Below are 25,776 nucleotides of genomic sequence, written 5' to 3' on the forward strand. Positions count from 1 at the left end.
AAGCATTACACATACCCCCCTTCAATAGGGGTATGGCAGAGCATTGTTATCGGAGAGAGCAAGAATCAAAGCACGTCGAAAACGAAGGATGAGAATGAAGAAGAAGCAAACGGTCCAGGTGATCCCTGATATTCTTGGGTAATATCTATTTCCTTGATTTCTCTTTCCTCTTCCTTTGGTGTATTCTTTAATTTCGTTGTCAGTTGTCTCTTTCTTTTCTTTTTCCTTTGGTGTTTGTGTTTGTGTGTTATCTGCCTGGTCGTGTCTTCTGGCGTGCACCTGCTTTTTGTTTCTCTTTCTCTTTTCTCACTGTAACACTCCTACTCTGTACATTTTCGACGACTCGATGGGTGCTAGTTCCTCTTGCTTTATATGAATGATCATCCATCTCATATTATTAGTATTCTGTTCTCAACGAAAGCTGCAATGGTTCTTTTTAAGTAGACCTCGATCTAGATCTTTCACGTCTAATATCACGTTCCACAAAGTAAGTTGCAAACATCGGTCCTAACTTGACCCATACGGAATGAACTCCTGAAAATATTGAACTCTAAATCATGCTTCATTTCAAACAGCGCATGAAGTATTACATAGCTACTAAGTTTACGTAGTATAGAAAGCCTCGATTTGGCATCATGCAGTATCTCTCGATTTCCGAGGGTATTTTGAGCATTGTACACTGAAACAGAGCAGAACGCTATCTCACAAGAGAAGAAAGATAATAGAGAGAGAAATAATAACCCCCGTGTCCACCAGCGCCCAAATGAGAAAACAGGGAGACAAACCATTGACATGGATACAAATGACATGAGAGAAATCAAGATTGTCGTATATGCTACGTGAGACAAGTGCCCAGGATGACTGAAGAAACAGCCCGTCAGGGAAGAATCATACCAACGTCAACATCCTCACTCCGCTAACCGAGCATACGTGAGAAGCTGGCGAACAACACCGCCATCGATGTTGGGGAGTAATAATGCGCCAAGTAGACTTTCCTTCCTGGGGAGAATTCCTGATGGGACCCGGAGAGGAGCGGTGTTGTCCACCTGCTTTGACTTCTCGGCGAGCCGGCGGAGGACGCCTAGGCCACGGTTGACGATTGAGCTGAAGGCATATGCGTCAGCTTCGGCTTGGCCCCTTTGCCGCATATTAATTTGCGGGATACGCTCAGTGCACAGAGCACATGACAGGCGCAGGAGGTGCACGGCAAACCCGTCGACCGAATCAAGCCATGCTTGGGCGAGAGAACCATCGGCGAAAGTGGTGAGGACATCGGCTGACAGAAGACCTTGCATCAGGAAAACCTTGCGTGCATCCACGACTGACATGGGCTTCTTGTCGGGAACGCAGGAAATAGCAAGGCCAAATGCACGGGTTAGGAGCTCTGGCTGGGCAGGTGTGCTTCCATCTCCAGAGAAAATAGCTTTGAAATATGTCCGGTTCGGGTCGTCTCGGGCAAGCATTTTAGCGAGCCCATCAACGGCAGCTGGAGTGTAGCGATCAATCGAAGAATTGAACGCGGTAAACATTACTTTGCCAGAAGCGGATGTAGACTCGGAACCAGGTGCAAAGGAAAGCAGGAAAGTCAACAAACTATGGGCTTCTTCTTTGCCTGGGATTTGAACAACATGAGCCAGGTTGCTCAACAGAATCACAGCATCCTTCATGAAGTCCAAGGTGTTAAGAGATGACCGCAGGAACATCGTACGAGTTCCCATGTAGCGGAAGACATCGCCAAACAATTGAGCAACAGGGGGAACACCGAGCGGTAAGAAGTTTGTCTCGCTAAAAGAGAAGTTGCGCAGGATGGTGGTGATACAGATAAGCCGATCGACGGCCCGATCCAGCTCATACTCAATGCTCCCAAATGCAGGAACATCCTTGAGTGTTGTGTTTTCAGCTTGACAATCCCGGGTGACCTGGTCGTATGAACGTAGAGACATGGTGTCGGATTCCTCAGGGGTATGTTGCGCTAGCAAGTCGGCCTGTTCCTCGGCACAGTCAATCAGACTCTCTACCAAATCTTCACAATTCTCCAGCGAAATTTGCACAGACGGTTCACCGGATAATGTTGTGAGAGTGTCCAGGGCAACTCGAATTTCAGCATATATGCCAGATTTCAGGCTCATGGTCAGTGCGTGAATATCGACTATCCCTAATTCTCCGAAGGCTGGCACGTCCGGTTTGAGTCTTGAAATGTCGTCGCCAATCTGGTACAGATCATCAACAGCAATAGGACCGTGCATACGACCTCCTTTCAAAACCAAAGGCTTGAAGGTTTCCTCAATGGGGCGTTTGATAACCCTCTCAGGCTTCGCTTCTGGTGGCCCTGGAGTTGGTGTGGCACCCTTACCAGATTGCGAAGGAGAGGGAGCAGGGAACTGCCCGGTAGCAACTTCTGATGGTGGGCCAGGCGGCTGCGATCCTCGAGAAATGCTTGGCCGGTGTCCAGCTTGACCTGGCCTGCTTTGACCCCGTGGGGTCGGTGTAGCAAAACCATTGGCTGGGTTCATTTGTCCGTTGTTATGCGTTGGAGTGTTGTTTTGGGGGGATTGTGTCATGTGTTGTTGTTGGTCAAAGCCGGAGGTAGGTTTGACAGAGGGCGACTGGAATTGCATCCCTGATGCCTCGTTCGGTTGCCGTGGCATACCGCCCTGGGGTTGCATCTGGCCTGCGAGTTTTTGCTGCGAATTGAGGAAAGCCTGTTCATAAGGACCCAGGTTTCTAGAATGGTGGCTTTGAATTTCCTGGGCCGCCATGGGAAACTGCATCTGCGGGAATTGCAGCTGCTGTGCGACAACTGGCCACATGTTCATTGCTGTGACCTTCTTCGATCCTCCTAATTTCATCACAGAGGCATAAAGCTGAACAAGGTTGATCGGGCGCCCACTGACCGTAGGATTTTGGTCTATCGGTAAGTTTTGGGACATCATGAATTTCTGAAGAGATCGCATGAAGCCTTCTGGGTTATTGGGCTTCGGCATGTTCTGAGCCATGTTTGGTGGCATCTGTCTCATCCCACCCATTTGTTGGGGATTGGCCATTGGATTCATTCCAGAAACCGGCCGCCCACCCGCCATTGCTGCATTGGGGTTCATCTGCCGGGGCTGATTCTGCGCCTGCATGGCTTGCAGTCGCTGTTGCTGACTTGCAAGAGCTTGATGATATCCCGCAGGCACTTGGGCCATGCCACCAAATTGTTGCGCCTGCATTGAGGGCTGAGCAGCTGCGGCAGACATTCCAGGTCCTTGTGGCATAGCGCCGAATTGCTGTCCTTGCATGAAGTTGCCGTTCTGGGGAGTGTGTACGCGATTTCCATTATCAGATTGGGAGGGAGACATTTGGTTGTTGACATGGGGTCCAGCGGGAGAGAAAGGGCTAGGAGAAGCCGTCCCCAAGCGCATGCTTTGCTGGTCAAAGTCTTGCATGATAGGCGACTGCGTCACATTGGGAGATGCACCTTGCTGCAGATGCTGATATGGAGTGGGATGTTGTTGGAATTGCCCGTTGCCATTTGGTGGGCCCTGATATCCCGGATATGGCACTTGAGGGGTCTGGGATCGCGACCCCGTCACGCCTCCCGGTGCTGGCCTCGGCGACATGGGCATGCCATCCTCGGGTCGTGTTCGTTTTGATGGAATCACTTGGTTTGGGTTGTGAAAGCCCGGAGAGGCATTTCGCGACATGCCATTGAACATGCGCTGGAATTGAGAAGGATCCTGGGTCGGGGATCCATGGAGAAACGCGGTGGATGGATCTATTGTGTTGGGATGAAAGCCGCCATTATCCTGGCCAGGAATATTCGTGGTGTCGGCAAGCCAGGCATTCATGTCGAGCGGTTTTACCAACCCATCTACCTGGAGGCAGTTAGTATGAGAATCAACCATGCGCCATCGCAAAGATGGGTAGCACAAGAAAATTAGGCTGTGTCATCAAAACATATCAAGACCGAGCCATCAATGATTTTTTTAGGATCAGATAGACGCGTCGGTGAGGTGTTGGGGGTAGTCGCGCAAGCGGTCGCGACACGGGACAAAGGGACAGTGTGGGGGAGGATAAACCACCAATTTGGGATATAAGATATACATAAAATGAACAAGGGAGGGGTGGGAACAAGGTACATACCGATAAGGCTGGATTCACTAAAATTCCGCTTTGCGAACGGATGACTGAGGCCGAGTCCCGGTGATGGGATGAAGGCAGAGGTTGGAGTGAGATGGGGAGTCACGTGGTATGGTTGGGAGCCTGATGTGGGAGCCTGAGTAGAGAGCCTGAGGCCACCGGGATAGGAAAGGGGGAGGAGATTGGGAACCGGTATGGGGGGATACCTAAACTGGGGTAGTGTTAGTGGAGGGGAGCGTCACTGGGCTATTAAGGGCCAAGAATAATGGACGCTCCAAATCCAGAAACAAATGGACTACAGAGGCGCAGAGAGGGTGGACTGTGGACTGCGGGAGGGGTGCGTGGCCACAAATAATAATGTACAGCAAAAAAGTAATGCAAGTAAAGTAGGGTAACAAAGGGGAAGCCCGAAAAAGCAAACGGAGTATAAAAACAGTAAGAATGGCGTACTTACCAGAGAAATCACAGTCCGTTCAGTTAGGGATGAAAGGGGAAGTGGAGAGAATGAGGGAAAATTACTGACAGGTCAGAGCTTTTCAATGGTTACCGCCATTCCGGCCACTGTACTCCGTACAACTGGTAAACTGGTCAGTGAATTCCTGGTTAGTTGGTCTTTTTGAAGGTATTTTTCATGATGTTTTTAATTGGCCTTTTTCAATGCCTGTTTTTTGGGGAGGGGTCTTTTGAGAGGGCCTGTTTCGGTTTGGGTTTCGTGTTAGTTTGCCTCTATGCTGGCAGCCTGAGTTGGGGCAGTTGGAACCCCCAGGGGAATGATCACGGTCAAAGCCAGTCTAGTGAGGGGAGTGTGAAGAGAGAAAACTTCTGCGCCAGAGCAGAAATTATGATAAAAAAATCACGTAGGTTGGGTCTCGTAAATCGGAACGATGATCCATTCCAACGGTCTCCGCCCAGGCTAGATCCTGTATACTCCAGTGAAGGTGGATAGGTTCCCAGGGGCAAAACATCCCACTCGTTTAGAAGTATGAGAAAAGAAGAAGAAAAAAAAAAGGATCAAGCCATAGTGGCCAGTGGTTCTTCTTATATAAAGCTCGGGCTAGCGTCTGATAATCATGTCGATGCGCGCGCCCAATCCTCCGAAGACAACTTAAACAGCAGAAAGCAAAGGTGCCGCGCAAGGATCCGACTCGATCCGCATGGGAACATGATGGTTCTGTGCCTGTCCCACCGTGTGTTGGGCCACTCCACCACTAAAGGTGATTGGATCAGCACGTCTTCATTTCCTTGCAGGCCTGAGTCTCTGAACGGATTGTCTCAAAGTCGTTACAGGTCAATCTCTTGTCCTTGGTATCGAATCAGACCCGATCGTATCCCCAAATTTACATCTGTTGAAACAAATAAGTGAACCTGGGCAAAAGAGCTGTAGATATCATCATTGGCCATAGGCCGTCAAGTCCGCCGCAGCCGCTAGCGCCTGACCATTGGTAGCCTCAGACTAATACGGGCAGGTGGGCAGGGGACCATGACAAGGAGCTTCATGCTCTGTGTTCTGTGTTCTTTGTTTTGCGTTCTAACCCTCTAATATGGCATTAAGTTATAGTTCAGGTAAGTTAATGATTCGGTTTGGCAGGGTTGCCATCTAAGGCTAATTGCCACATTGGGTAATGAGAATCGCAGACCCTGCCAAAATTCATGTATAGATATATAACACGAAGATTGGACACTTGATTCATTGCAGTCTCAGCCTATTAAGAAATACTTCATAAAATCCAAGGTTGACACTCGATAGACCAGGCATTGTTCACCGTTCATCACGTGATCCAACACAAGCTCCCCAGTTGTATCGTCGAAAGCTCCAGAGGGCTGACCTCCGAACCCTTCACACAGCGCGTCATTCACCAACCATCTTCCAAACACCTACATTCTACTTCCAGCTTACAGATATCATCTACTTTTCCGATTCCACTTGCTCTCACCAGAATTCGCCATGGGAGACGTGGCCGTGGAGAGTCCGGCGAACAACGTCACGCCGCTTGCTAAGCCAGGCGCGCTCGACGCCCTCGCCAACTTGGATTCCCTCGATGGCACAGGTGCTGATGGGAATGATGAATATGCTACCCTGAAGCGCCTACAGAGGCATCTAGAGTATGTCCAACGTTGATGGACAAAGTGATTGAGTACTGACGAACACAGGTACATCCAACTGCAGGAGGAATACATCAAGGATGAGCAGAGGTATGCATCGTGACTTCGATACTAAGGATTTTACAGTAGCTGACCATCATGGAACAACATAGGAGCTTGAAGAGAGAGCTGGTTCGAGCACAAGAGGAGATCAAGCGGATACAGAGTGTGCCGCTGGTCATCGGACAGTTTATGGAGGCTATCGATCAGAAGTACGCATGCCATTTCTGAGATACTGGGAATCGTTTCACTAATGAATCATATCAGCACTGGTATTGTGCAAAGCTCGACCGGTTCTAATTACGTCGTCCGCATCCTGTCCACGCTCGACCGCGAGAAGCTGAAGCCCTCATCTTCAGTCGCCCTTCACCGTCACTCCAATGCCCTCGTCGATATTCTTCCTCCCGAAGCTGACTCCTCCATTGCCATGCTGGGTGAGAATGAGAAGCCCGATGTGACTTACGCAGATGTTGGTGGTCTGGATATGCAGAAGCAGGAAATCCGCGAGGCTGTCGAGCTGCCCTTGACACATTTCGACCTTTACAAGCAGATCGGTGAGTGGGCATCAATTTTTCTTTCAATGACACCGCTAATTTCCATAGGTATCGATCCTCCCCGCGGTGTCTTGCTGTATGGTCCTCCTGGAACCGGAAAGACCATGCTGGTCAAGGCCGTGGCCAACAGCACAACTGCCAGCTTCATCCGTGTCAACGGATCAGAGTTCGTACAGAAGTACCTTGGTGAGGGTCCTCGTATGGTGCGTGATGTTTTCCGTATGGCACGGGAGAACTCGCCAGCCATCATCTTCATCGATGAGATCGACGCGATCGCCACCAAGCGTTTCGATGCCCAGACCGGTGCCGATCGTGAAGTCCAGCGTATTCTGCTCGAGTTACTGAACCAGATGGATGGTTTCGAACAATCAAGCAACGTCAAGGTCATCATGGCCACCAACCGAGCAGACACTCTGGACCCTGCTCTGTTGCGTCCTGGTCGTCTGGACCGAAAGATCGAGTTCCCCAATCTGCGGGACCGACGTGAGCGTCGCTTGATTTTCACTACCATTGCATCCAAGATGTCACTTTCTCCCGAGGTTGATCTTGACGCCTTGATCGTGCGCAACGACCCTCTGTCCGGTGCCGTGATTGCTGCTATCATGCAGGAAGCTGGTCTGCGGGCTGTCCGCAAGAACCGCTATAACATTATTCAGTCCGACCTTGAGGATGCTTATGCCGTCCAAGTCAAGAACGGACAGGACGATGACCGGTATGTGCTTCCCCGAATATCTTGGTTCGCCTGCCTTACTAATTGGTTTCTTGCAGCCCTGACTTCTACCGGTAAACGCTTGGGTCTCTTGGAGGTGTGGTGGATTTTAGTGACGAAAGCTTGGTCTTCCTCACCAGTTGTATTATCAATAATATGCAGGCGCCATGTGTCACATCGTTCGGATGATCTTGATTCAGTAATGTTCCTTTGATTCCATCAAGTAGTAGATTGCCTTATCTTGACATTGACATGGCATCGGTCATATCAATTGTCGTTATGGTATGGCTAAAGGCAGTGGCCAGCAATCTAGATGTTGTTTAGCTTCATCTCATTGATTGTTGAAGGGCCTTATTGCGTTGCGCATTTTTTTTATGCCAATTGTATATTTCCGCAAGTGACCCTACAGAGAAATATATATATGTTGTAGATTCGGACAAGTTGAGGTACGTTCGAGACATCTTTTCAAATTAGTCACTGCTTTGAACTTCATGCAAAATATACGAGGCTATGCTACTACTGTGAAAAGGTCCCGAGGTTCTTGAAAGCACATCGAAGACTACAGTACTTACAGTACTAACATATGGTAGCCCCCTGTCCGTTGCCAGAGCTACGGTGAGGTGGCTAGCCTAGGTACATCAAACACAGGCATAAGAACTTGCAGAGAGGCAGCTGCTCTGTCCAATGATCATGGCAAGGCACGCGATCCCTTGATGCAAGGCAAAAGGACTCTCTGCCCTCGCACAGAGACATATGTCCAAAGCTTACTCGTACAATGAATCGCTTGACGTGAGACAGCATCGGCACGATTCCTTGATTTCGTAGAACCACAGCAACCATCGCGTAGCTTTTCGCCACACCAGTCATCCTGCAGCTGCCAGGTACAACGGGAGGGGGGAGTTTCCGACTAGTCCGACCACTCCGTCAATGGCGCTAATGCCCCGGCACCAGCCCCCAGATATTCCATTGCCAACCTGGAGGGCAAGATACAGTACTCCGTACAGTAGAACAGAAAACAAGCGAGCTCGATGGCCATCGAAAAGCCTCAAAACAGGAAATGGGAACACCAACAGGCCTGGAATTCGGGAACCAGAACCGCGTGATATGGGAACGTCCCAAAAGGGTTTAGGGGCCAAGTGCGACCCTCCTGCTTCCGTCATCGGTCTCCTCATCCCCAGGCGCCCCATCTGCTCTTATCTCTCTCCTCTCCATCTCTCTTGTTTACCACTTTGCCTATTGATTCTAAATTATGAAGTCGTCACTCACTCTCCTGACAGCTTCGCTGTTGGGCAGCGCTGCTGCTGAGGTTCACAAGCTCAAGCTTGGCAAGGTTCCTCTGGAAGAGACCCTGGTAGGATCATCGATGCCTAAACCAGATCAAAGCTAACCGTGAAGCAGAACCCTCAGAACATCGGTGCTCATATGGCCAGCCTGGGTCAGAAGTACATGGGAGCCTCCCAGCACCACCAAGACCAGTACAGCGAGACCTCGATGAAGCCTACCGCTGGCCATGATGTGCTTGTTGACAACTTCCTGAACGCTCAGTGTATGTTCTACATCCAAACGCTCTAAACACTGAGAGTTGATCATGCTGACCCTTTCCAGACTTCTCCGAGATCCAAATCGGTACTCCTCCGCAGACTTTCAAGGTTGTCCTGGATACTGGTAGCTCCAATCTCTGGGTTCCTTCCCAGCAGTGTAACTCTATCGCTTGCTACCTGCACACAAAGTATGACTCGTCTGCTTCCAGCACTTACGAGGCAAATGGCACTGAGTTCGAGATTCGTTACGGATCCGGTAGCCTGAGCGGCTTCGTGTCTCAGGACACCCTCCAGATTGGTGACCTCAAGGTCAAGGGTCAGGACTTTGCTGAGGCCACTAACGAGCCTGGCCTGGCCTTTGCCTTCGGTCGCTTCGATGGTATTCTCGGTCTTGGATACGACACCATCTCCGTTAACAAGATGGTTCCTCCCTTCTACAACATGCTGAACCAGAAGCTCCTGGATGAGCCCGTTTTCGCCTTCTACCTGGGCGATGCTAACAAGGAGGGTGACAACTCCGAGGCCACTTTCGGTGGTGTTGATGAGAGCCACTACACTGGCGAGATGATCAAGATTCCTCTCCGCCGTAAGGCCTACTGGGAGGTTGAGCTGAACGCCATTGCTCTCGGTGACAACGTTGCTGAGCTTGAGGACACTGGTGTCATTCTGGACACTGGTACTTCCCTCATTGCTTTGCCCTCCACCATGGCTGAGCTTCTGTAAGTATATTCATGACTCATCTTTGTGGATTTTGCTAACCCCTTTCAAAGTAACAAGGAGATCGGTGCTACCAAGGGCTTCACTGGCCAGTACACCGTTGAGTGCGAGAAGCGTGACTCTCTTCCCGACCTTACCTTCACCCTTGCCGGTCACAAGTTCACCATTGGCCCCTACGACTACGTCCTTGAGGTCCAGGGCTCTTGTATCAGTAGTTTCATGGGCATGGACTTCCCCGAGCCCGTGGGTCCCCTCGCTATCCTGGGTGATTCTTTCCTGCGTCGCTGGTACAGTGTCTACGACCTTGGCAACAGCGCCGTTGGTCTCGCCAAGGCCAAATAAGTGCTCCAAGGCTTGATAGCCTCATGAGTTGTGAATATCAAAGACCCGTGTGATTAAATGCTTGCTTCATTTGCTTCAAATATACATGCGGCTGAGTTGTGTTGATTGCATAGCCTTGTAGAGGACTTGATCATTTGCAATTGCTACAATCATGTTGCCATATTGACCAAATTGCTCTTTTGTCCTTGCTGTCACAGCCTATGAGACTTTTGTTCATTGGTACTGCAAATTGATATTTTTATGGGTTAGGATTTTCCTTGTGCATCTAAGTCATTATCATAATCTGTTTTCCTGCTTTCATCGTAAATCTACGTATATCTGGTTGACCCCATCAAGCTTGCAACTCTCTTCCAAGGTTCTCATCTCCCATATGGTGTAGCCGGGATTCACATCATAATTGGCCAAAGCTAATGTCGATTCAAGTTGCAACTGTAATACATGCTGTGGTCATCATTTTTGATGTTGTGTTTTTCGAACCCTCGATGTAATAATATTACACAGCCCTACTTATACCCCCAAAGCCAAACATAGCAATGTCAGTCAGCTCAACATCTGGATGGCGACAAGACATATAGTCGACCATGGAGGTCACCACTGCGACTCAACATCACCGCAGATGTGACACCAAATAAGAGCGACACTCCAAATAGTTTCTGATTGAATTTTTCCTTCCATGACAATCAAACAGTGACAGTCGATCTCCAACCAAAGCGGGAGAGCCCCAGGACCTGTTTTGAGGTACCGTTATGACATAAGCGGAAGCTCGAAAGGCTCCAGGTCTGTCCCCGCACAACTTCAATGAGCTTCTCTTTCTTTGATTGCATCTCCAACATTCCCTCCCTCTTTGACCTCAAGTAATTTCTTGCGCCTGGTGCGGAACCTGTCTTTGACCTCCGCGCCAGGTTGTGCTAGGCGCACGTGTTTCTTTGATCTTCGATCAACCCGCGCCTTGTGGCGATTCTCATCGCACCACCCGAACCACGTCCTCGTTTCTCCATACCTTCCAGGACAATCTGCATCTCAGGCGACCGAGGTGAATATCGGTAGAGCATTATCTGCATCAGTTACGTTCTTCACGCGTCGCGTGTTAGTGATGGCTTCGTAGCCGGCATCGCACGCGATCACCCCATACGACCCACACGTCCGCTTTTGACGCGCCGTCCACAACACAAGGATACAGCAGGTATTCTCTGTGAATCCTTCGGGAGGAGGATTGAAATTCCAGCCAATTTGTCGCCCAGGGTGAGCGGAGAGCCCATCATGCTGCTTCGTTTACCGACGGGTCTGCACTACCCAATCACGGTGACGTCGCTGCTTAAGCAGCCTGGCGATCCGATTGAGCGGGATGAAGCTCTGTTCTGGTATACGTATGAGACAATGGTTACTGAAGGCGATGAATTTGGGAACAAGACCGATGTCATACGAAAGTTCCCAGCGAGATATGAGTCGACTGCCGATGGAGAGATCGTTCAATGGAAAATCAGAAAAGGAGACATTATTGATGACGCGTGAGTATTGGTCAATTGTTGCCATTGGTAGTTCTGATCTGATCCTTTGCCAGTGTTGATATCGTTGAGATCGATGAGCCTTGTGCGCATGAGGTCCAGTACGGCGGACTATGCGCGGAATGTGGCAAGGATATGACACAGTAGGTCACCATAGCATATAGAGGTTGAACGTTACTAATCGCTCTCGTGGGCAGGTCCTCATATAATACCGAGATCATGGATTCCACGCGCGCTCCGATTCAGATGACACATGATAACACCACGCTTACTGTCAGTGAGCGGGAAGCAACCCGAGTGGAAGAGGATGCAAAGCGCCGGCTACTTGCATCAAGACGTCTGTCTCTGGTGGTAGATCTTGATCAAACAATTATTCATGCCACTGTTGACCCGACCGTTGGAGAATGGAAGGAAGACAAAGAAAATCCTAACCATGAAGCACTGCGCGATGTGCGACAGTTCCAATTGATCGATGACGGTCCCGGCATGCGTGGGTGCTGGTACTATATCAAGCTTCGCCCAGGACTGGAGGAATTTCTGCAAAATGTGGCTGAGATTTATGAGTTGCATATCTACACTATGGGTACTCGAGCCTACGCTCAACATATTGCTGATATTGTTGATCCCACCCGCAAGCTTTTTGGAGACCGAATTCTTAGTCGGGACGAGAGTGGAAGTTTGACGGCCAAGAACCTGCAGCGGTTGTTCCCCGTGGACACCAAGATGGTGGTCATTATCGACGACCGCGGTGATGTGTGGCGCTGGAGCCCCAATCTCATCAAGGTCTCTCCTTACGACTTCTTCGTCGGAATTGGCGACATCAACTCGAGCTTCTTACCAAAGAAGCAAGAAATTGCTGCCAAACAACAAGTGATCAAACCCAAGGAGCCAGAGAAGAAGAATGAACATCATGTCAATGGCAAGTCCGAAGCAGGGACTGAAGTCTCAGCATTGGAGCAATTAGTAACAATGGGAGGTGACCCAAGGCTACTCCAGGAGCAGACCAACGCGCAAGAAGAGACCATACTGCACCAGGTGGAAGACAGACCTTTGCTGCAGAAACAAAAAGAACTGGACGCAGAGGATGAGGTAGCGGAGAGCAACGAATCAACTGCCAGCATTGAAGAATCTCATGATCCTATGAAACACCGCCATCACCTACTGGAAGACCACGACCAAGAACTTTTCCAACTTCAAAACCGACTCGAACAAGTACATACCCAGTTCTTTGATGAATATGACAAGAAGCGAACTCTCGCGCTCGGAGGTCGGGTGGCAGCCTTACGGGGCGAGAAGACTCATTCGAGGGATAAAGATGTGGATCTGAAATTGGTCCCAGATGTCAAAGACATCATGCCCCAGATAAAACGACGCATTCTCGGAGGAGTGGTCTTGGTATTCTCAGGTGTTCTCCCGTTAGGAACGGATTTCCAAAATGCCGATATCTCCCTCTGGGCCAAGAGCTTCGGTGTAGTTATTTCACCCAAGGTCAACGCCCGGACAACTCACCTTGTGGCCGGACGAAACCGAACCGCCAAGGTCAGGGAAGCCACTCGGTACCCTGACATCAAGATCGTCACCACACAATGGCTTGTCGACTCTCTAGTCCAATGGAGACATGTGGACGAGGAACCATATCTACTCCCTGTCCATCCAGATGACCGCGGCGAACCTCTCTCCCCAGGTTCCCGCGAACAAGAAATGGCCTGGCTCTCCTCTACAGACGAAGATACCAATGCCTCTCAATGGACAGAGGGCGACGACGCCGAAGGCTACTCGAATGAATCCGGGCTAGACTCAACATCCCCCATCGGATACGATGCCGAAGAACAAGCCGCCGTGCACGATGAATTAAAAGACTTCCTCGGTAGCGACGACGACAGTGAGAGCGATAATGAATCACTACCAGACGAGACAGCAGCGACGGGCACGAAGCGAAAGCGCGGCGATGGAACCGAGAGCGGGACAGACGAAGAAGAATCCGGCGATGACGATGGAGACGAAAAGAAAAAGGGCTCGCGATTGTCGCAGCGCATCAAACGCTCCTACGAGCGGAACACCGGCCTTCGGGAAGTCACCTCAGCCCCCACTGGAGGCGAAGACACATCACTCCCATCTGGTCCACCAGAAGACGAATCTGATTCTGAAACTGTGGGAGGCCGTGACCAAAATTCCGGCCTTGAAAACCCCGATGACGATGACGATGAGCTAGAACGTGAAATGCTCGCCGCGCTAGAGGGTGGAGAATATGACCCTCAAGAGGAAGAGGAGGCCGCAGCTGAGAATGGATAGACTCCGTTACCTGGCCTGTCCATCTTGCTTTTGTGTCGCTATTTCATCCTACTTTTTGCATGGTCTCTTTCTGCCGTATTCGTATAAACGGTGTGTGCAGTTGCAATGCGCTCCTGACATAGCGATGGCGTTTATTATGGTCATTTGGTTATTCGCATCTGGCTCCTGGCTTTGTGTTGTGGTCAATGTGGGTTCTTTTCATTCATTCATGTGTGTACTTTGTGGAAATTAGTTTGTTTGCTATTTGTGTGGTTGTTTATACGTATGATTGATACAGTTTAAGGCTATCACTATCTCACTTGAACTTGATTTTCTACTTGTAGCAAGCTGAAGGCTTATGTAGCTGATATAGATGGAGTGCAATCATCTCCGATCAAAGTATAGTCAAGTCATTAACCAAGAATTATGTGCCCGAAGAAGTCAATGCGGTATAACTCAACGCCAAAGATGCAAAACATGGTATCAAAAAAGGCATAAAAAACATCAATCAATCATAAACATCACGATTCACCTGCCACGACATAATAATCATCCATAGATAGAAGATGGTATTGACAAGCTCCAGCGCAAAAGCAGTCTTCCAGCAATTGCCTAAAAACATGGTCAGTCCAAAAAGATCACACGAAAGTGAAGTGTAGTAAGTAGGGCCTCAACAACTCACAAATAGTACTCTGAGTCAACCAGGCCAGAGTATTAATATTATTCCCCCAGGACTTGTTATTCTCCACATAAATCTGGCAATTGGCATTCACATCGCCAACAATCCCATAAAGCTGCAGCGCCGTCTCAATCAACCCGGCCAACCATAACACACACAGAATGAAACTGCCGATGATGATAATGCCGGGTAAGAGGAAACTGCGCTCAGCCAGGACAAGCACTATGAGAATGAATGCCACGCCCAGGGCGCTTGTTGTGACCATGTAAGGGAAGAGCCTGGAAGGGGTGTATGTCAGCCTATTATCATGACGGGAGAAATAGTATGAGCACTCACCAAGGCGTCCCGAGATGCATTTGCGATTGGACGGTCATGAACCACGAGAAGATACCCAGACATGTTGCGGAGCAGGTCATGACGATCATGATCCAGATGTTGAGTTGTAATTCTGGCCAGTGGTACTTGCGGCGCGCCGCATGGCGGATGCGAATGGGCATGGTGTCTGAACCAGAGGTGGATTATTGGTGTCTGGTTGTGTGGACAAAGCAGCGCGTGTGCTTAAGCTCGGATTGAGGATGCTGGTAATTTCAGACTCGAGTGTTGACCTGGACGTTGCTGTGCGCTTTATACCGCCGTCTTGGCTGTTTGTATACCCTCCCCGACTGCCCGACGCAGGTCTAGATGCCCTATGTTGAGTCGCGGGACCCAGACGGTGCAGGCGACGCGCGAATAGAGGTTGAATGGGTGGATTGGTACAGCGAGGTTTTGTTTGACCGTATCGAAGGTGACGTTAGCTGTTATGGAGCGGACAGCGCATTGGGCGTCTCTTCACTCTTCGGTGTGGGGATGAGATGGAGTCGGCTGAGTTGTGTGGAATGTACGGAGTACAGATTTGTACAATTAGGCTTGAATTCGAGAATGTGCAGAGATGAATAGGAAATAGCCAAGAGAATGTTCGATTGAAAGATTTAGGGGAAGAAAAGTCTCGAGAGGGGGATTTGCTGATCGGGAAATTGGGGTGGCAGGGGATCTGGCCGCGGCATCATTGTCTTACTTTTTACTCCGTACGTACTGTACTCTTGAGACGATTCTTGCGAATTGGCGTTGAATTATTCTAGGATATCTCCTTCTCTTTTGTTTATAGCCTGGTTCCCTTTATAATCATTTACAGCAAAGTATCGCCCAATGCGCTCCGCACCAGTGAGCACCCGGCGCGGATGGTCTCTGAGGCGCCCTTGGTCTCCAGGCTAGGGTTGACCTCCACCAAATCCATGGCGATACAGTTGCCCGTCTCATGGACAGCCTCGCAGATGAAGTCTCCCTCGCGCAGGGTCAAGCCACCGCGGACGGGGGTACCCGTGCTCGGAGCCCACTGGGGGTCCAGGGCATCGACATCGAAAGACAAGTGAATGGGAGTGTCATTGCCGATGTGAGCAAGAGCCATGTCGACAACACGACCGATTCCATGACTAGAAGCAAGGTTAGACGATGATCACCACGACCAAGAGACGATGACGGAAGCACTTACCGGTCGATATCGTGCATGCTGAATGCCTTGATGTTATTGTCGCGGAGGATCTTCTTCTCTCCACGGTCGACATCGCGCAGACCAATGTATACCAGCTTGCGCGTGCTGACAATATGCTCATCCTGCAACCAACCAAAGATATCGCGCTTCTCCTCCCGGGCCAGCCGGGTCAAGAACGCCATGGGCATACCGTGGATGTTACCGCTGTCGCTCGTCTCTGGGACGTTAATGTCGGCGTGGGCATCCACCCAGATCACGGCCATTTCACGACCGAGACGTTCCCGGATAGCCTTGGCTGTGCCGGAGACGGAGCCGATGGCGATGGAGTGGTCACCACCGAGGGTCAGCACCATCTTGCCCTCCTTGGCGTAGTTGTAGACCTGATCGCTGAGCTTCTCGGTCACGGCGCTGACGGCGCGCGGCTTCTTCATGCCTCGGTAGTCTGGGTCATCGGCCGGGATATCCTTCTCGTAGTAGTGGACTGTGTTGTCGTGGTGAACTTCGTAGTCGAGGTCTTCGCTTAGTTGGGTGAGGAGGCCGGACTCGATGAGGGCCATCGGGGCTGCTTCAACGCCTTTCTTGCACTGCTAGAGTTAGTTGCGCTCCTGCTGGGTGTGGGGAGGGTCTTACTTGACCACCGTTGAAACCAACGGCCACCACGCCCAGTTGATTGGGGTGGGAGAGGAAACGCGAGGCAATAGTAGAGGGAAGAGTCATTATGCCGGTCAGAATATATAGTCGACAGAAGACAAAGAGCCGAAGAGAGAGAGAGAGGGACTCCGGAGGGATGAAGCTGATTGAGAGATCGCGATAAGATAAAGGTGGGCTTGATAAGGATCAGCACGATCTTCAAGTTCAGATTCAAGTTCACAATTCAAAGCAATTCACACAATTCCAATAGAGAAGAATGGGTCAAAAGAACCGGAAAGCAAGCTCTTCTTAAATGTTTCTGATCCCCCGACTTCAACCGGGCTCCCCCCTTTCATCTCCTCGTTGCATCCCAAAGTCGCTAAAAACTGCTTTTAGGGATCAGAGCGACTCCGCCGGATCTCCATTGTTTCCGCTAAGTACAGGTCGAGGAGAGCTGCCCCTTTTAGGCCATTTCGGTGTCCCGCGAGCGATGTGAGTGGAGGAAGAATGGGTTTATGGGTAATGGCTGGGGTTATTTTTCTTTAGGTTGGTGTTTGGGGGCTATTTTACTGACAATATGACTAGTACACACTATAAGGGAACCTTGGAAGGGGAAAGGGTATCATTTGCTACCACGTCCAATATTACAAGATCTATACACTACCCCAGAATCAGCTTCCGAAGAACTTCCTCTGCCCTGGGCGCTTCCACCCGACCCTTTTCGCCATGGCGCATCATCTGCCCCACGAACCAGCCGAGCTTGCCCAGCTGATTCTTGGTACGGATCTGCTCAGCCATTTGCGGGTTCATGGCAATGGCCGATTCAGCCAGTGCCACATACTCTTCCTGCGACAACGGGTGGAAAAGGAGGTTCTCCTCGTCCAAGATCTGTGGGATAGGTCGGCGGTCGCCTTCGAAGATAGTGGACAAAACTACTTTGGCGGTCGGACCGGTGATGCGCTTGCGCTGGAGCTGATCGAGGAGGTGGGCCAGAGATTGGGCAGGGACAATATCTGCATCCCATGCGCGATCTGCTTTGGACAACAATCCTCCGAGTTCGTGTAGGACCCAGTTGCTTGCCATGCGTGGGAGGCCAGCCCGCGTTTGGGGGTCTTGATCCACTTGCAGAGTGCGAAGAGCATCTACCACATCATGGTAGTACTCGAAGCGGAGGCCGTTGTCTAGCTCGATCAGTGGCCTGGCGTCCTCGACGGGCAGATTATATTCGGGTCCGACGAGGACTGAGATGACGGAGTCGGGAGGGGTGGGAAGACTCTCAGTCAGACTCGTGAGCAGATCCTCTCCGATGAACAATGGAGGGATATCTGGGTCGGGCATGTAGCGATAGTCGACTGAGCCCTCTTTCCCTCGAAGCCTGCGAGTGCTAGTGCTGCCAATGGTCCACCCACGCGTCTCGCCCATGATGACACCGCCATTCTCGAGAACCGCGATCTGGCGGTTCTTCTCGGCGATGATGGCATCTTCTACTGCCTTGAAGCTGCTCAAGTTCTTGATCTCAGTACGTTGACCCAGCCCGCTGATTCCATCGTATTGATGTTGTCCGGGTAAATCGCCCCGACGGCGAACAGAGACGTTGATATCTGCACGGAGACCACCCAGTTCCATTCCTGTTGTCACAGCACCGCACGATTGAACAATGGCCTGGAGTTTCCGAACACATGCTGCTGCTGTCGCAGGTGTATGGATCTGCGGCATGGTAATAATTTCAATCAGAGGATGTGAGACACGGTTGAAATCGAGGAGTTGTGTCGAGGGCGGGTATTCTTGGGACTTGGCTGTGTCCTGTTCCAGTTGTACTTGCTTGATGTCGATGCGGACCCGTTCGCCATCTTCTGGTGCGATACCATCGTAATCGAAGAGGTCAACGTATCCATTTCGGGCGAATGGTTCTGCGAGGAATGAGTATGGCCCAAATGCTGAGAGTGAGGGAGCTCACCATAGTATTGTGTAATCTGATACCCCGCCGGCTGATCCTGGTAGAAGTAATGTTTCCGGTCGAATCGGCTGATAGGCTGGATCTCGCAATTTAGAGCAATCGCGGCACGTAGGGCAGGGAGAAGGGTCGCAATTTGGAATTCCTATCTCGTATAAGTTGTGGTCCTTTCTGGGGTCGTACATCAACACCAACCGGCTGGCTGCCCGGGAAGGCCAGATCAAATAAGGCGACATTGGAATTGGGGACTTCGCTTGTTGAGGTTGCGCCTCCTATTCAAAACATGAGATGACTGCAGGCCAATTGGGGTAGAGACGCACTGACGGGAGAATAATTTGGCCTCAGTATCCAATTGGGCATGGATCTCCACGCCAACTGTTAGTTCCCATTCCTGCCTGGATGCTTCTTCGCTTTCCTTGCGTTGCTTCTTGTGTGACCGTAGCGCTTTGGCATCCTGCTTGAGTTGTTTGCGCAGGGGGACGTGTTCTGCTTGGAGATAGCGCCTCGGAGCGACTGATACCGGAGCAATACGGGATGGGAAGGTTGGGCGACTAAATCGCGCGCAAATCGAGCGGACAGAACCGCTACCGAGCCATGACCGAAGCATGAGGAGATTGGGCTGATGTTGGGTCCAGAAGAGGTGCCCAGGTGAAGTGGAAGCTCCGGGCTTGGCGATCTGCAGGTCATACACGAATTTCACCACGAAGGTGAAAACCGGGGGAAGTGACGCCGAAAATGACTGCTTTTTGAGACCAAAGTTGATTGCATCTTCGAGAGATTTTTACATCTAGCTGACTATTGGCTGGAGTCAATATATAGATACAGAGAAATTGAAGTCGATTGATTGGACTGCATTTTACATGGTCAACACCGACTGAGGGTTGACACCTGAGGCACTCATACCCATTCTATCTCCTTCATTCATGGCTGTGCTCGTCATCTCTCCACAATCAAAAGTGAAATTGACTTAATAATTCAAAGTATGATTATAAAAAGCGAGCAGGAGGATAGCAGATTGAGTATTAACCACAAATGTGACTGCAAACATGGCAAACGCTTATTCAGCTGGTCCGTCATCAACGGAATTAGAGCCGCTGTTTGCACTGATTAGGGCTGGATTTAGAATCGGCGGTTTTTATGTCTGGAGAACTTTGCTTGCTGAAGAAATCTATAAGTTGGAAGCTTTCGCTCCTGAAAAAGCATAGTCACTTTGAGGACAAATCCAACCATGTCGAATATGGCGTTCAAGTTACCAACTCCCTCTGCCCGACTCGACAATGCTCTTCGATACCTGTGGAAACACCAGCCGTCGAGACCCTCATCAAGGCATTGCGGGCATCACCAGGATCTTGGATGGATTTCGGAGTCAGATACCTGGGCCCAGCTCGAGTCTCTGCACCAGATGCTATGTCCGCGACCCGCAATTCCCAAGCTACCATCAGACATCCTGGAAGATGTTGAAGCCGTGATCGCATACCGAAACAGCCATAATCTATTGACATCCACGAAGACAATCAATCCCAGCGTGACACTTCAAAAGCTAGCAACTTCCAGCTCCCTCAGAATCTCATGCTGGAAGGGCGACATCACAACCTTGACCGATATCACGGCCATTGTCAATGCAGCCAATGGTCAACTAGAAGGATGTTTTCGTCCTGAACACCGCTGCATCGATAATGTCATTCATTCAGCCGCTGGACCCCGTCTTCGAGACGCATGTCATTCTTTGATTGAAGCCCAGGGTCACATAGAGCTAGTAGGCTCTGCCAAAGTTACACCAGGATTCCTGCTTCCAGCCCCATGGGTACTGCATACTGTTGGTCCCCAGCTGCACTCGAGACAAAAGCCGCAGCCCCACCATGAAGCTCAATTGGCATCCTGCTATAAATCCTGCCTGGATGCGGCAGAATCGTTGCCTGCGCTTGAAGATGGTCGCAAGGTTGTTGCTTTCTGCTGCATATCAACGGGGCTATTTGCTTTCCCTTCCGACCTCGCAGCAGCAATCGCCGTGGATACAGTTGTATCTTGGTACGATGAACATCCCGATACAACCATTACTGATGTTATCTTTGATACATTCCTTGACAAAGATTGGTCGTTATATCAAGAAAAAGTGACCCAATTACAAAAACCAATTCCCAGAAACCTCACATCCAACCCTCAATCCTCATCCCAATTATCACTCCAAACACCGGGCCAAATCTCCAGCCCTGCTCTCACAAAAGCACGCAATTGGATCAACGAAGCTTCCACCTTGATCATTTCAGCGGGTGCAGGCCTCTCCGCTTCCTCAGGCCTAGACTACACTTCTACTGCCCTGTTTGACAAGCACTTCCATGCGTTCACGGCCAAAGGGTTGCGCAGATTATATGATGTCTTCGGATACATGGACTGGGACAGCCCAGGCCAGAAATGGGGCTACTACTTCCTCCACTTGAGCATGGTGCGCTCCTGGCCCGCATCCCCAGTTTACGATACTCTCCGCGAGCTGGTCGACCGGTTCCCGTCCAAGTACTTCATCCGTACCACCAATGCGGATGGCTTCTTTGTGAAGAATGGCTTTGACCCGGAACTCATATCGACTCCACAGGGACAGTATCGTTTTCTGCAGTGCTATGGTAAATGTCGTCCTGATGCTGTGTTTCCTTCGGATCCTTTGGTTGATGCGGCGATGCCATTCATTGACCCTGTTACTCAGGTCTTGACGGACTCGACGAAGATCCCGCATTGTCAGTTTTGTGGGGGTGAGGTTACTCTATGTGTCCGTGGCGGGCATTATTTCAATGCCGAGCCGTACAGGGCGCAAAACATGAAGTGGAACCAGTTTTTGAAAGGTCTTGATGAAGAATCAGTGGGACAAATTGATGGGGCTCCTAAGACTGTTATACTTGAGTTGGGCGTTGGATTGAATACGCCTGGTGTACTGCGGTGGCCCAACGAGGATTTGGTGACTGATTCGGAAGATCAAGCATTCAGACTCATTCGTGTTGGAATGGGGGCTTCTGGGTGTGTGCCTTGGGAGCTGGAGGAGCAAGACTTGGCTGTTGGAGTATCGGCAGATGTCAAGACGGCCTTAGATTTGTTGATACGCTAACCTGAAGTACTAGACAAAGTGAAAATATAGAATGAGGTGTAAACTCGCGTTATTGCTTATTGAAACTATATTTCTTAAGAGAAAGAAGTCTCGAAAGACTCTTAGATAAAAGTCTCGCAAAGATATAGGGCATAGCAGAGTCTACGTATTTCCCCGACGCAGGATCATACGGAAACGAACCACCTACCACAATTATAGTTGACAGTCAGTACCATTTTGTTGGACAGAATAACTACTCAAGTTGTGTTTTCAATACAATTGTGATGACTTATTGAACCTGTGTCAACCTGGGCTCGGTCTAGGGGCCTCTTGGATGTCCTAGGACTAGGGCTATAATAGAAGGCCATATCAGCCCTGGGGATTTATAACATTTGTCTTCAAGCTAGAAAAAGAGATGGGAATATATACGTAGTGATATTTCCCAGTCCATTTGGTCTTTTGGCTATTTGAACAACGATCGAAGCGTAAAATCCCGATCGGAGCAGACTTCGCTCATAGAAGATATGTCTGTTTAGCGGCCGGGAGCGACTAAGGCCAAGGGTATGGCGTACTAGCTAAACTAGCTCCCAGAGGTAATTCACGACAGATCTAGTTAAATTAGAGGAGTCATACTAAACTCAATTCCATATTAAATGTGTTAGTTGGTCTCATGCTCAGAGTACGTGTTGTCATCGTCTACATGCGTGTTCTACTCTGAACTTCAACATTCAACACCCACTTCACCTGCACCAATACATTCTTGACACAAAGACTGCAGAACAGGCATGCAGAATATGCAGAATATGCAGAACATGCACCATAGTGGCGTTGTACGGATCACAAAAATCGGTCACATTCCCCCACTTCCTGACCGCTAGATGAACGCAAGGAGATCGACCAACGCATAGTTTCTAACTTTGTTCAGACAGACATGCGTTGATTCGCATGTTATTTGCTGGCCCAGTGCCCATCCTTGTCCAGAAGGTTGCCGAGGTCACTAGCCGGTCAATAGTCATCTTTCACCATATTCCGAAGCAGAAACAGAAGAGAACAAACCCCCCCTCCAGATAAGCCCCTCCCCCTCGATCGACAGGGATACAGGGACCTCCTTGCGACACTACTATTTGACGCCGATCTGAAGCCCTCAGCGCTTCCAATCTGCTTCAGATTAATCCGACCTGCCCGATCTGCCCGGGGTGGGACGAATAACAGGGCTCCGTTTCCCCAGGGTCAACACATTGGGCCCGTTTCAGCCCGCTGACGCGCCGAACACTGGGGGGCTGACGTTCTATAATAATCTTGCCTGACAGCCCCAGGGGCCATATACTCCTTATCATGGGGAATGTTTGAAGGAATTCGCGGGGAAGATTTGGAGACATTACATAGCCTCTCTTTCATCATCGCCCCTAGATTCCTGGCCCCGATCTGAGACCTGAAATTCCCTCCCCTGGGCAATGCCTCGGGTGCTACTCATTCCGTTGCGATTGCAATGATTGCGTTCAAATTCGTGATCTATGATTACTTGTCTTGGACTTTCTCATGATTCTCATGTCCTACGTGTGGGCAACCTTGACATCTATATCGAAGTATGAACCCGGTATAGTTCCGAGCTGCCCCGACCATCATGCCACTCCAAATTCAGAGAACAAAGAAGGATGGAAGGAAGAGGACACTGTCGACAGTGTCTAACATCACAAATGTACAGGGCTCTGTCGCTAGTGTGAAAACTTCCGAGAATGCCTCGCCTTCGCAACGAGTTGGATCAAATCAAACCAAGCCTGCCGACTCCTCAACCCAGCCCCGGAAACCACCAACTGCAGCGAAGAAAGTACCTGATGTGTTTCAGTTCCTGGATGAGAACGATGACGACTCATCGTCCGAAGCAACCTCGGATTCGTCAGATTCATCAGAGTCGGATTCATCCGAGGATGAAGAACCGACGCCCCCACGATCTGTGCAAAACCCCACCAATATCCAGGCCCCTAAGCCTCGAGGAAAGCCTGTTCCACATGGCGTCTTGGTCTCAGGAGGGAATACACCTCCAAAGGCTGCTTTGCCCTCGCCACCAGCATCAAAGAGCCCCAAGGAACAGCGCCGGCCCTCAGCATCCCACGTTCCCTCTACCGGCACTCAATTACAGATAACCCGGAAGCAAACCAATCGAAAGCCAAGCCCAATCTCAACCAATCACCCAACGCCTGGAAAAGGGCAGCTGGAACTGTCTCGTCCAGAGGGCTACTATGGAAGAGAAGAGGCTGCTCTCCACAGACCACCACTACCCCCATCTCCCCCAAGAAGCCCAGAAGATGGTCTGCACCGCACAACACCAACAAAGAGACGGGACTCCACAGCATCCCATGCTCCCTCAGGCTACGGGCTCATCGCCTCACACATAACCAAGTCCACACCAGAAGACAAGTCCGGATTCCCTCCTATATACCGACGCTTCGAAAGCATCAACCACCGCGTTCTCCTCCACCTCCAGGACGAGATCTCCCAAATGGAGGAAGACCTCCAAACTCTAGACGAGTACGAGGAAATGCACCGAATCGGCACAGCAGAACAAGAAGGCACAAAGCCCCAACCCGCCTCTAGACGCCGCGACTCCCAAGCCCAGGTCTATTCTTCCCTCCACTACCGCCGCATGGATCTCATGGGTGCTCTTATCCAAAAGACCGAGCAATATAGTAAGTTCTACCCCCAAACAGCACCAAACCCCCTCAAGCCAACCTAACAACCCCCCCAGACAACGCCTTAAGCTCCTACAGCAAAGTCCTCCAAACCCTTCCCAAAGCCACCGAAAAAGACATCGACGGCTATCGCACTTGGATGAAAGAAAATCACCCCATAGCTTCATTTGAGACCCGATTCTTGGATCACGATGCTGATCTCGTCTCCCTAACCCCGCGACTCGCTGCAGGAGCTGCCTCGGCCCCCGTTTACATGGCTATCATCATTGCTTCGGGAGCACTGCTCCTGCCACTATTGGCGTTTAGCATGATTGCCGAGTTCTCGGGTCGTCTTGTGGTTGTTACTGTTGTTGGCGGTGCGGCTGCTGCTATTGCTGCGAACTACTCGGCAGGGATTGATACTCTGGTTGATTCTCGGGATGGCTGGCGGTGTGCTACTATGTATGTGATCTTTCTTCCTTCTCTTTATCTTTGATATGAGCTTTGGGGAGTTTCATTATGCTGATGCTGACTCTTGCAGATACTTTGGATTTATGACCATTGCTGCCATGTTCATTCCCTGATTCCTGGCATCATCTTCATCCTGGGGCTGGGTTCTCATGATTAACGATTTTCTTATGTCCTCATTTGGTGCTGTTCTGATAGTCTTTTAGTAATCTGGGGTAAGAGTGATTGGGACAAGGCATAGTCTGTGTAATCGAATGCGCAGGGTTAGATTTGGTAAATTGTGACGAGGAGATGGACTTTAGTATAGCTGTGTCCCGGCGGTGTTGGCATGGACTATGTATGGACTGCAAGATAGCATAGCATGTTCGGAATGTTATGCTACGCACTGTATTATTTATGAGAAATGAACCAATGCACTCTTTGACAGTGTTCAATTGACTGTGACTCTAAACACTTGATGTTTTATGCAGTTCAATATGACCCCTAACCATGATGTCTCGACTGACTCATCTTTTCACAGGAACAGCAACATAGTGCCCAATTGAATGATTGCAGACCCTGTATTGCCAATGTAAATGGGTAGATTCGAATTTCTAACCGAGCAACTTAAAAAAAGATATAACAAATGGCGTTGTGAATCCATCTAAGAAAATAAAACCATCCACGCCAGTCGCTGAATTAGGCCATAATACAACCCCGAATACCCCGAATAAACAAAAAATCATCATACACAGCCATGAATCAAGAGTTTCATTAACAACACAATCGGTAAGAAGGATAAGTTAGAGGGTGAAGTGGAATAAGGAAGAAAACCTGATTGCAGAATGCAATGTTGAATCAGAGTGACTAAACTTTTGCTTTCGGAGCTCCCC

At 50.0% G+C, this 25,776-nt stretch overlaps 9 protein-coding genes across 9 annotated transcripts; 5 read left to right on the forward strand and 4 right to left on the reverse strand.

The window, feature by feature from the left end:
* Nucleotides 1–908: 908 nt before the first annotated feature.
* On the reverse strand, nucleotides 909–3,830 carry N7511_010769 (putative ARID/BRIGHT domain protein (SWI1); the record flags this gene model as incomplete). Its single annotated transcript, XM_057133146.1, has 1 exon — nucleotides 909–3,830. The coding sequence occupies one exon, from the start codon at nucleotides 3,828–3,830 to the stop codon at nucleotides 909–911; it is 2,922 nt and encodes a 973-aa protein (XP_056981134.1).
* A 2,237-nt stretch (nucleotides 3,831–6,067) lies between these two features.
* On the forward strand, nucleotides 6,068–7,605 carry rpt3 (proteasome regulatory particle base subunit RPT3; the record flags this gene model as incomplete). Its single annotated transcript, XM_057133147.1, has 6 exons — nucleotides 6,068–6,225; nucleotides 6,274–6,315; nucleotides 6,378–6,476; nucleotides 6,532–6,818; nucleotides 6,867–7,530; nucleotides 7,587–7,605. 6 exons carry the CDS (start codon nucleotides 6,068–6,070, stop codon nucleotides 7,603–7,605), a joined length of 1,269 nt encoding a protein of 422 aa, XP_056981135.1.
* A 1,171-nt stretch (nucleotides 7,606–8,776) lies between these two features.
* Nucleotides 8,777–10,127, forward strand: N7511_010771 (uncharacterized protein; the record flags this gene model as incomplete). The annotated part of the gene is made up of 4 exons (XM_057133148.1): nucleotides 8,777–8,878; nucleotides 8,926–9,073; nucleotides 9,133–9,787; nucleotides 9,839–10,127. The coding sequence occupies 4 exons, from the start codon at nucleotides 8,777–8,779 to the stop codon at nucleotides 10,125–10,127; spliced, it is 1,194 nt and encodes a 397-aa protein (XP_056981136.1).
* A 1,260-nt stretch (nucleotides 10,128–11,387) lies between these two features.
* Nucleotides 11,388–13,924, forward strand: fcpA (protein-serine/threonine phosphatase; the record flags this gene model as incomplete). The annotated part of the gene is made up of 3 exons (XM_057133149.1): nucleotides 11,388–11,635; nucleotides 11,689–11,775; nucleotides 11,830–13,924. The coding sequence occupies 3 exons, from the start codon at nucleotides 11,388–11,390 to the stop codon at nucleotides 13,922–13,924; spliced, it is 2,430 nt and encodes an 809-aa protein (XP_056981137.1).
* A 487-nt stretch (nucleotides 13,925–14,411) lies between these two features.
* On the reverse strand, nucleotides 14,412–15,079 carry N7511_010773 (uncharacterized protein; the record flags this gene model as incomplete). The annotated part of the gene is made up of 3 exons (XM_057133150.1): nucleotides 14,412–14,515; nucleotides 14,586–14,860; nucleotides 14,919–15,079. 3 exons carry the CDS (start codon nucleotides 15,077–15,079, stop codon nucleotides 14,412–14,414), a joined length of 540 nt encoding a protein of 179 aa, XP_056981138.1.
* A 668-nt stretch (nucleotides 15,080–15,747) lies between these two features.
* N7511_010774 (arginase) lies at nucleotides 15,748–16,827 on the reverse strand (the record flags this gene model as incomplete). Its single annotated transcript, XM_057133151.1, has 3 exons — nucleotides 15,748–16,051; nucleotides 16,111–16,694; nucleotides 16,741–16,827. The coding sequence occupies 3 exons, from the start codon at nucleotides 16,825–16,827 to the stop codon at nucleotides 15,748–15,750; spliced, it is 975 nt and encodes a 324-aa protein (XP_056981139.1).
* Nucleotides 16,828–17,400: 573 nt separating this feature from the next.
* Nucleotides 17,401–19,301, reverse strand: N7511_010775 (glutamyl-tRNA(Gln) amidotransferase subunit PET112; the record flags this gene model as incomplete). The annotated part of the gene is made up of 4 exons (XM_057133152.1): nucleotides 17,401–18,650; nucleotides 18,698–18,839; nucleotides 18,890–18,966; nucleotides 19,019–19,301. The coding sequence occupies 4 exons, from the start codon at nucleotides 19,299–19,301 to the stop codon at nucleotides 17,401–17,403; spliced, it is 1,752 nt and encodes a 583-aa protein (XP_056981140.1).
* A 621-nt stretch (nucleotides 19,302–19,922) lies between these two features.
* Nucleotides 19,923–21,788, forward strand: N7511_010776 (uncharacterized protein; the record flags this gene model as incomplete). Its single annotated transcript, XM_057133153.1, has 1 exon — nucleotides 19,923–21,788. The coding sequence occupies one exon, from the start codon at nucleotides 19,923–19,925 to the stop codon at nucleotides 21,786–21,788; it is 1,866 nt and encodes a 621-aa protein (XP_056981141.1).
* A 1,603-nt stretch (nucleotides 21,789–23,391) lies between these two features.
* On the forward strand, nucleotides 23,392–25,020 carry N7511_010777 (uncharacterized protein; the record flags this gene model as incomplete). The annotated part of the gene is made up of 3 exons (XM_057133154.1): nucleotides 23,392–24,454; nucleotides 24,514–24,898; nucleotides 24,978–25,020. The coding sequence occupies 3 exons, from the start codon at nucleotides 23,392–23,394 to the stop codon at nucleotides 25,018–25,020; spliced, it is 1,491 nt and encodes a 496-aa protein (XP_056981142.1).
* Nucleotides 25,021–25,776: the final 756 nt, after the last annotated feature.

Source organism: Penicillium nucicola (assembly GCF_028828085.1).
Source record: "Penicillium nucicola strain IBT 29836 chromosome Unknown utg000010l, whole genome shotgun sequence".
Classification (NCBI taxonomy): domain Eukaryota; kingdom Fungi; phylum Ascomycota; class Eurotiomycetes; order Eurotiales; family Aspergillaceae; genus Penicillium; species Penicillium nucicola.